At 38.5% G+C, this 10905-nt stretch overlaps 1 protein-coding gene across 1 annotated transcript in view; it reads right to left on the bottom strand.

Moving 5' to 3' along the window:
* Window positions 1–2442, bottom strand: part of si:dkey-1d7.3 (transmembrane protein 132D) — a 34788-nt gene extending 32346 nt beyond the window's left edge. Inside the window, exon 1 of the mRNA XM_067574812.1 lies at window positions 1989–2442. Within this exon, the coding sequence (XP_067430913.1) occupies window positions 1989–2088 (100 nt within the window). The 5' untranslated portion in view covers window positions 2089–2442. The remainder of the gene's footprint in view (window positions 1–1988) is intronic.
* Window positions 2443–10905: the final 8463 nt, after the last annotated feature.

Below are 10905 nucleotides of genomic sequence, written 5' to 3'. Positions count from 1 at the left end.
TTCCAGTCACCTATCAATGTTTTATTCCCTATTTACTGCTGTAAATCTTGACATAATTGACCAGGCACCATCAATATTGTTAGTTTGTCTATGAACAGACTTATTAAAACCCATAAATGGATTTCTATTACTATTACTGGTGGACAGACAGGCAAATGATCAAATAAATCAATTTTGGGTATAATTAAGAACTGATACTTCAAGACAATTTTTAGATGATTACTGGCTTTTAGCCATAAAAAGGAATTCATGGTTGAAACACAATAATCAAGGGACTAGACTCCAAATCCTAGAGCAAGTTTTAAACCATAAGATGAGGGAATAAATTATTCTTTGGCAGATGTTTGTGATCTCTAGTTTGAGTGCCTTCTAGTTTATTTTATCATCAGTATTCCTCTCCAGCAAACATGAGAGGGGTGTCTGAATATTTTATTTTCATTTTTTATCAAAAAAGAGGACGTTTGTTGACTGTTATAAAGAGCCCATGTAATAAACCTGCCTGTGCTGGCTCAAAGTGGTGAATCCATCTTGTTGAAACGTATCCTAATACAAACCGTCCCTGATCAGCGGCTACATGCTGCAGGTCAAACATGTAGTTCATGAGATGATGGTTATCGATAATGCTCACACTCTCACATGTTTTTGTAAGCACCAGTCTGTGAAACAATAAAAAAAAATAAAAGTGTCTGATTAAAGCTTTCCCAAAATTATTTTGTGAAAATAATCTTTTAAGATCAGAATATTTCTGACTTTGTTGTAGCCTCTGATCCAAAGCTCAAAACAAGTCCACCAACAGATGGGACTGCTGATGTACACTGGTTTACTTCATTGAACTTCTTATTTATTGATCAGATATTAATTTAGTGACTCCTGGCTGCATTCCCTGAGGTATCTTAACATTGGAAGAAAAAATGAACATTTTGAAATATTTAAAAAATGTTCTTCAAACTCAGATGGACTCACTGACACAACAGGCGGCACATCTGTGACTGGACTGAAAGATAAGGCTGCCATGCATATTCATGATTCCCAAGCAGAGAGGATATCAAAGAGTGAACTCTATCACTTAGACACGCTTTAAGAACACAGCTGCACAGCTGAGTCCTGCACTCGCAGAAATACAGCAGTCACATATATAGTATATGTATGGTGAAAAATGCACACACTGATATCATGCACAGATATAAACCCGGGCAATCTCAGAAAGTAGTCCTTCGCATGATATTGGTATCACCGAGAGACAGACGGCTTGCTGTGACTTCATAGATTCCAATGCAGTTATCTTTAAACAACCAGGGAGACAGCTGTGCAACCTCAGCTTTAGGCCTCTTTAATCCCACAGATGAAGCTCACCAACGCGCAGTGATGCACACTGGAGAGCATTTAGTCACTTTCATTTCAACAGAGGGACAACAAAATGGACAGAGGGCATGGGGGGTAACCATTAAACCCTCAAAAACAGGAAAACATGGCACATCTCCCAAGCATGTGAATAATGGGGTTTTCAGCAAAATGGATTCATAATCCCCAATGTCAACATTTTCTAAACTGATTCTATTTTTTAAGGCTTTCCTGATGTACACAACTGCCCAGTCTTTTAGTGGGTCCACTCAAAGTTTGGCTTCTAATAGAAAAAGGAAAAAGAGGCCTACTGTACTTGTGCATATATGAAATCCAAGTTGGACACCAGAATCATGACTTCAATAAGGGGGCAATAAAGCAAATCTAGTAGCCTACATATACCCAGTGTGTGTGTGTGTGTGTGTGTGTGTGTGTTTAGATCATTAGAGTATACACTACAACACATTTATACTACAATTATCTTCTTTTCACAGCTGAAGCCTTTGAGCAATTTCCAGCCTAGTTATCTTCATATATGTAAAGATCTCCATCCTCGCGTCTCCTCCGACAGTTAATGAAGCTGCTCTTCGGATCAATTAATAAATAAATAAAAACAGAAATTGTTTAACACTAGTCAGAAATCTCACCTTTGGCAACAGCTGTAAGAACAGACACTGCGACAACTGGGAACAATGCACGGAGGGAAAAGTTGAGCATCATTTCAGTAAAGTTGCAGGATCTGGCCATCCACTCTGCTTCGCGCTCCAGTGCGCGCGTACCGAAGTAAGCTTTAGTGACTGTCTGCGCAGGGATGAAAGAAAACGCCGGAAACAAATCACTACATTGTCTGGTGTCCCGGTGCAGTCACTTCTTGTGACTATAGAGGAACAAGTGAAAAAAAAAAACAATGTTGGTTTACTTCCTCATCCACATAAAGCTTCGTCTTGTTGCACCTGAGATGTTTTTTTTTTTCAATGTGGTTTCTCTAAGTGATGAGAAGGATGTTTTCCTCCGGTGGCACGGCTTTGCCTGGCACGGTAGGACAGCAACAGGCACAGCTATTCCCATGATAGAAATCAGTAAACATGTGCAGTGTGTCAGATTAACGAGACCCACGTGGGTAATCGCCGGTAGGGGGAGAGCTGTGAGCAAATTAAATTCACATGAGGTCAAGGGGATCTCCACGAGTCATTTTAATGCTGATTTAACAAATTAAGGATGTGATTCTGGGCTAAAGGGTGAATTTATAGCCTGTGTATTATTTATAGCTAGACCTTTCTTGTTGTAAATAAAAAAAAAAGTAAGTTATTTATGTACTTTTACATATTTATGCATTTTTTTTCTACTAACAAATGCATACAAGTTCAGTGCACCCAGAAGGCCTTTGTATTAATCCTGATATTACTTCAGCCAGTTTTTCAGGAAAAAAAAGTTCATTGCAGGTCAGCTGCACATTCTCAGTCCACAGCATCACATGGAATGTGTAGGCTGCAGCAGATGGATGTAGGCACTATAGCTAAACCCTTGTGGTGTCAAAGGAACTATACATTTCCAACACGGCACAAAGGATCAGCAGTCATGCAATCTCCACTTTAGTCTTTTGTGATTCCTTTCCACAACATAATGTAAAGCTGTTTATTGACTATTAAAGTTATTGCCTCACAAATGCATCCATATAGCATCTAGATGTCAAATAAAGTAAAATGTTTTCTTCTGTGCTACTGCAGGCCTTCAGGCCACATTTAATTTCTTAACACTCTGGGTAATTATATTTTTTTTCTCTTTTTATGTGTATCACTTCATCTGCCTTGACCTAAAATTCCATACACTCATTATAACGAGGTACACTGAGCACTAGTGTGAGTTCAAAGCTTGAATTGAAATAGCATGGTGCAGTGTGCCCTACAACCAAGGAGACGATAATATGCATGAGTTTTGTGAGGGAGGGGGCGGGGGTTATGCAGTTTAAGCACTGTGGCATCCATCCAAACTGGTTCTGCACAGAGACATCGGACTAAGTGCTGACATCAGATTTACGGTAAAGAACACCTAGTGGATTTAATGAGTTTGGTCAGATTTGTCCTCACTTCTCCGCTCTCTAACATCCCCCGACAGAACATGTCTGCCAACTAAATCCACTGCGCCTGGTGCCTCAGTGTCTGTTTTATTGCAAGGTGGCACCAGTGCCAAGGTGACAGCATTATGCATGCAGGCATCACTGGTGAATAAACATTTCTCTCTTGACAGCAGAAGCTGATTAAAATAAATATGTGCCTTAGAGAGACATTTAGGGATCTCTAAATGCCAATAAAATTTTGAAAAACTAATGGAGTCTGTATTATCTTGGGAGAGTAACTTGATTTTATTGTCAGTGTTTACAGTGCAGGGTTATTACATGTATTGCATCTTAAAGTTACCAAGCTTTAATTTGAGCTGTTTGTCTGTGTTTTTGGCTGGATGTGATTATTAAAGCTGACAGTGGCAGAGGCCACCGACTATTTAGTCTGGGAATGCCTCCAGATCTCAGTTGTTGTTCCAGATACGCAACCTGCTGCTGATGCTGTTAATCGAGTAGAGATGACAGAGAGGTGGTCGTATTTACCATGTGTGATTCCAACACTGTACATAAAGCTGCTACCAGGTGGCTTTCTGAGGTTGTTTGATGTGTGATAACATGGATCAAAACCTTAAAACCTATAATGATTTATTAATTTTCTTTGTAAATGGGAAGCTGCCACTTGCAAAACTAATGAAATTCCCATCAGCTTCAGCTGTACTTTGTGTTTGGTGCTAATTAGCAAATGTTAGCATCGTAACACATTAAGATGGTGAACACTGAAATCATTGTACCTGCCACAATGTCAACATGCTAGCATTGTCAGCACCTCACAGCTGCTGCTGGCATTTAAGAGTAGACTCTTAAATGTGAATTGGTTTGAAGCCCACATCCAGATATAGGTTGATGTGTCAAGGCTGCATAAAATCCACTCAATGTTTAAAAGTAATGTGTCTACCAACTGTGTTCCTTTTGTTATTGGCTCCAGTGTATGCTTTGTCATTCATGTATCACACATGTTTGACACGAATCACTGAATTTTTACAAAATTCTTCATCTCACCACTGTTCTTGCACTTTCAAACTGCACTAACCCTACAATTTCATATCAAAATATGATCACAAAAATGGTTGGAATCTGCACAGTTTTGCTTGCTCCCCACCTGTTGAAGAGTATTTTGGATGTGTGTAGCTACCTCTCACTGTTCAGCATCAAAAAACAATGACAGATGATTCAAGCTGGAAATTGAAAATACAAAAGCATTACACAACAAATGAAAACAACAAAAAACAAAATGTTCTATATTCTGTATGAAATGTGCAGAGAAACTATTCGCATATTATTTATGTTCAGAGGGAAATGACTTCCCAAAAACAATAGTGCTATAAAAATAACAAATAAGGGAAATACAACAGACACAAGGGGCATGCATTACATACAGTATGAACCAGTGTTTCATAGCTTCCTCCTTTTATCTTGCTAATGATCATGATCAAATGAGTGTTTCATTCAGCCACATGTTCAGTCAGAGCTCCCTGACAGACAATTTCCATAATGGTACAAACCAGGACAGGTTGCGTCAGAGATCACCTGAGGAACTTTTCACCTGCATGTTGACATCTGGATGAACTATGACCGGCCTGTGACTCCTCATTGCACACAGTGGTCACTGAATGATTAGTAGATCTATTAACCTTTACTTACAGTAATCCAGCTCAGAGATGGATTTTGAACTACACCATTGTTCCATCTTAATAATTCCTGAATACCTCTTATTACTCCCCATCAGCCAAATGGTGATAAAATTAACTTCCATCTATCCATCAAACCAGAAACGACAAGGATTAGATCAACTCAGCTCAGTTTCATCCTGTTGATGCTGCATGTGATTGGCGGGGTATCATTCAGTATGAACAGAATTGATAATAATAACTGAAAAAGTGGTTCAAGACCACACAAGACAATAGGAGCACAAGTATTTATGAAGCCATCTGAGTGGAAATCATTGCAAATTGCTTCTGTACTCTCCACTCTGATCTCCAGGGAGTGCTGGAGTCCAGTCTTGGAACATAAAACTGTCGTTACACCTGTGTAATAACACTTAGCACTAAAGCCAGCCATGGGGAAGCTGGCCAGTCTTTTTGACACTTGTGGTGCTAAAGCTCTGAGGGCTCTCAAGCCCAGATGTGCCCTGTGGACGTCTCCCACTCTAAGCAGTTTCGGCAAAGGATGAATCACCAAGGCGAGGCCTGTGCCCTGTCTTCTTACCCTTCCTCTGCTGACATCAGCCAACATTCCTCCACTGATGACGAATGAATGCTCCTCTCGGAGCGTGGCTGCCATAAACATCACTTGCCCCCCTGCGGGATGCCTCGAATGAGTTACCAGCCAGGTGGTATATCTTCCTACCGACAGGCTGCCCTCAGAGTGCCTTGATGGACAGGTAAGAGGCTTGCCTCCAACTGCCTGCTGGGAACTGCACTAATGTTGGAGTGGATGGATGGTCACACAGGTGCACTATTCACTATGATCTAGCTTTTTTGTTGAGAATTTCTCTTACCTGAGCTGAGAAAAACAATTATGTAAAACTTGCTGTACACAGCTCCAGGCTATATAACAGCATCAGGTCTTATTTTATTGCCAGTTTCCATGTATGTTTAAAGGTAGAATGTGTCTCATGATTGTCATTTTAAGCAAGCAAAGAGATTATTTTTATTTTATGTATGCAAGACTAGAGGCAAAGTGAGCAACTCCCCCGTGGGAGACCTTCTGGGGGGGCAGAAGGTTGCAGGTTCACTGTGTGGCAATTAGTTTGTGGTAATTTGATTAATTGCAGATTTGTTTGTTAATTAAATATTTAACACTAAAGCACAAATTAAACTGAAATGATAGAGGCCTTAAGGCAGTTGTTGCATGTTTACATAAACTTGAGGAACCCAGAGTCAAATTTTAATAAATGTATTAATTCAGTTCCATTATGGAAACAAACGTGAAATTCATGTGAGATTTCCTTAGACCACATCTCACATGTTGTGATATTATATGTTAAATTTCTGTTTTCCCATATCAAGCCAAGTTACATAGCCCCGTGTAACGAATCATAAATTGGCCTCAAAGGGCTTTATAATGTGTACAGCATATACAACACCCTCTCTCCTAAGAAAAATACAATATAATGAAGCTGCCACGTGTTGTCTTTCTGTGTGCACTGTACTTGAAGGTTAACAGAATACAAACATAATGCACACAAAGTGGGAGAAAGAGGGGGTCATTTTTACCTTGGGTGCCTCAAGATGATTAATCCAGTCCTGTATATAAGCATAGAAGGACATATAACAAATATAATGAAAGCATACAGCTATTAAATAAATGCGAAGAAACTTAAAGTACCATGTATACGGACATAGAAGGCCTCATAGTAACTTACATCAGTTTTAATGCTGAGTTAAGCTTCAAAGAGTCATGCAACAACATGTGCACATGATCACACTAAAACACGCTTACTCTATGAACTTAGTCAAGTTTTAAAAACCATCCTAGCCCTGAGACTTCAAAAGAAATCTCCAACTCATGGGATGACAAAAGGTCTCTCGCTATATCAAAGTCAAATTAAAATATTTTACCTTGGAGATCCCTGCTGCGATACTGGGGTGGGGGGGGGTCAAACGGACATTAAGTGTTTAACCGGCGCTGTGAGGTTTTGTGAAATATTCAGAAAGGCCAGCAGAAGATGGATGTCTCCTTATGCCCCCCTCTGGTGGCGTGGCATGCAGGACGAAAGCGAGTGATAGAGAGGTTACAACTGGCAAGAATTTTAAACATCCACTGGCCCTCAGGCACTTCAGAGACTTACAGCTCAATATAGATCTGTTGGATACCGAGGGAAAATAAGGGCAGGAGTGAGCAGAAAAGAAGGAGAAGAGGTGGTGGATAAGGAGGGGAAAAGGGAAGGGAGGGGGAGCAGGGGAAGGACAGGGAAAGAGGAGGGTATAGGGCAAATATATTAGAAGCAACAAAACAAAGATGCATTGATTTACAAATTCAATCTCCTCTCTTTCTCACTTCACCCTGAGAACAGCCCTCTGAACCCTGCTGAAAGACTGCAGTATTTTTTCACTGTGCTCCTCAATCTCTGAGATTCTTCTCTTTGTTTGTTTGGATCAACATAACATTCAAGCAAACACTAAAAGCAAATATACATGTGGAAGGAAGAATGAAAAAGAGGAGGAGGAGGAGGAATAGGCTGAAGGACCTTTTTTCTCAAATGCAGCACTTTGGACTTTTTATGATTTAGCTATTTTTTTATTTATGGTCACTGTCTGGACGTCAACAAATTCTCAATCAGACAGCTGAATACATTGCTGAGACCCAGGTTTGTCACTGCATATATTGTTCCCCTGATTGCTAAACCCTTCTCGTACCGTCCCTGCCCAACTGAAAATCACTGCTGCCCTCCTGAGGATTGTGGTGTAACAGCACAAAAGCACTGACAGGCAGTTGCACACACGAGTCATATGAGAAAAGATTGTAGAGAAGAACAATGAAAAAATACATGTTAGATTGTATTTGTATGTATTATTGGCTTATGTTTTGATGATTATTTGTTGCATGTATTCTTAATTTTAAATAATAAATCACCCACAACACTGACATCAAAGCTTGTTGCCTCTCATTTGAGTTTTGCAGAGGAAGTGGTACTTCCTTACATGAGAAAGCCACTGAAAATGTAGATTTACTTCTCTTTTCGGGACATAGTGAGGAAAATAGAAAGAAAGTATGTCCATGCTTGCACAATTAATAAGCTAGAGAATTGTTTTTAATTATAAATGTGTACCTCAGAAAAGACTTGCTTACCCTTTCAGTCATTAACTAACTATCTAGGCAAGGTGTTGATTATGTTTGAGTGATACATTCCTACAAGATATAAAAAACAGTAATTAATATGTTACTTATTTAAAGTGTTACTTATTAGCTATCATTTACTGATTAACAGGTTATGTATTTGTCACATATGTTATATTTTATTGCAGACTAATAAAAATAACACAAGTTAATGGTGTACAAGCAGCAAATATATCTATAGTGGACGTCAAACTTCAAGAGCCAAAGTGAATTTTGAACAGAGTCAGTTTGACTCACTCTTTGTGGTTCAGAGTAAAAAAAACTCATCTTTTCAGAAAGACTGTGAAGTCATGGACGAGAACGAGCGGGGTCAGTGAAAACCCCAGGCATCTGACTTCAGATCTCATTTTTCAAGCACTTCAGTTATTTCTTGTAGTTGCTGCATTGGAACAACTATGTCTGTCCAATGCCTTGTTAATTGGAAATGACATTTTATAGAGAGTCAGTGGTTTAATGAACTGAACTGCCAAGTGGGTTTGTGTGAACTCAGCACTGTGAGCCTCTCTTCAGCTTTTTGTTACTGAGTTTAATGAAAAGGTTGGAATTAATGTTTGGGGCTGAATGACAGTCCACTAGACTACTGGTCATAACTTTAGACAGACATCAATGAAAATTCAGCTGGTAGAAACATCACCTTTGCATCATACATGAAATCATTTCATTTGTTATGTCTTAAATTAAAAAAAAATCACAAAAGATCACTGTCATCCTGTTATTGTCGTTTGTTAATGAGCATGAGCAGAGAATTCTCTAAAACTGATCTAGGGATTTTCTGTGCAAACAAGCACTTAATGCAGCTGATTACAATATGCAGTCATTATTTAATCTAACAAATGGTGAATGTACTATTTAGCAGTCTTCATGGAGAAGTTAGCAGTTGTTTGATCCAAAGTCTCACTCTGTGTACTGTTATACTGTGAGATCTCACAGAAATACATTTGACTGCATCCAGACGGACACAGTCTCCATGGACAAACCTTCTTACAATTCCCATATGCAGTATTAGTCTTTCAAGTCCATCTGTTCATTCATTTAAGAAGAAGAAAAGCATGTTGCTCTACAGATGGCTGTAAGCAGCATTGTTTTGCACAGCCATAAAAATAAACCCTGATTCTGAAGTATTTTGTTTTTTTGGACACATTAATGATGGTGTATATTTGTCCTTAAACACAAACCCAGGTTATATCACTATATCACTAGTGTCAGCTGCTACTGTAAATAGCTACCCTCCTCATTAAATGTTGAAAACACAATAAAAGTATTTAATATGTGTGACACTGTGATATGAAAGATACCCATGTGCAGGATAACAATCCATCAGTCCAGGATATGAGAATATGATCATAAATTTAGTCAATTTTCTCCCTTTTACAACCTGACTTCAAATAATTCTTTGTGAATCCATGATATAGCCTCAAACATTTTCATGATAATGTGGGACTGTGTTGATCCGAATAAGGAATCTGCTCTTTTTTCTTTAGCTGAAGCCCTTCAGAGAGGAGAGGTATAAGTGTATTGAATCAGTAAGAACACTGATTCAATAACTGTATGATATATGACACATAAATGATAATATGACACATAAATGATAGCTGAAGTCAGTGGAAGGATGGTCTCTTTAACCAACTGTGATTTGTCCCTACAGTAGTGGGGACTTATAACGTCTGGTATATATCTTAAGGTTAATATTTCCTGCCATATTCTGATAAAACAGATCTATTACTGACTTGTTCAGAAATAAAACACATAACAACACACACAAATGAATGTAAACCACGATTTTTCTAAAAAATATCAAATTTAATTTGGTTATAAAAGTTGTATTTTTTCACATGCACACCCACACATAATTAATCACCATAAATACTGTCCAATGATTTCTCTTTTTTGTTTGTTTTTTTTTTAAACTTTGATTCACAAAGCAAGCACATACGGTGGACTAATACATCTGATTTCAAAAGGACACTATGGAGAATGCTTGCAGTATTTTTTTTTGTTTTGTTTTGTTTTGTTTACAGGGAGAGGAAATCTCAGTGCACTAAAAAAAAGGCTGTCGTAAAATCAAGTAGAAACATTTATAAATTATCTACAAATGGATCCAAGTACAAAAGAGCTACAGCGTTTTAGAGACACTACACCCATTCACAAGTGAATGATTTGGTATTGGGACACCGTATTGTTTAAACTTTGTGACAGAATGAGTGAGAAACTATGAATAAACAGCTTTGGAACAAAATAATCCAACATAAACCTATCGCCAGCCGAACTTTTCCTACATTCCATTTTGGCAAACCCTCTCCTGTCATTGCATGTAATCAATAACAGTAATAACTAACAAGGAGGAGAACCCTGTTTCTTTTACACCAAACACACAGTTAACCCAGATCTGACTCATCTTTTAAGTGCAACTTGACATAAAGGACAACTGGAGATTAATAGGATAGAGTGGACATTTAGAACCAAACGGAGAGAAAAGTTTTTAAATTATTAAAGCTATGAGAAATACTATCCCCTCCAGTTTAACTGACTTCTTGAGGACTTTTGGTCATCACTACAGCACACATAATGTTGGTACAGTATGCAGGCCTTTCCTCTTAGTAATCCAA

The sequence above is a fragment of the Thunnus thynnus genome, chromosome 19 (assembly GCF_963924715.1).
Source record: "Thunnus thynnus chromosome 19, fThuThy2.1, whole genome shotgun sequence".
NCBI lineage: Eukaryota > Metazoa > Chordata > Actinopteri > Scombriformes > Scombridae > Thunnus > Thunnus thynnus.
Note: the sequence above shows the minus strand (reverse complement) of the source record. Positions and strands in the feature narration are given on the sequence as shown.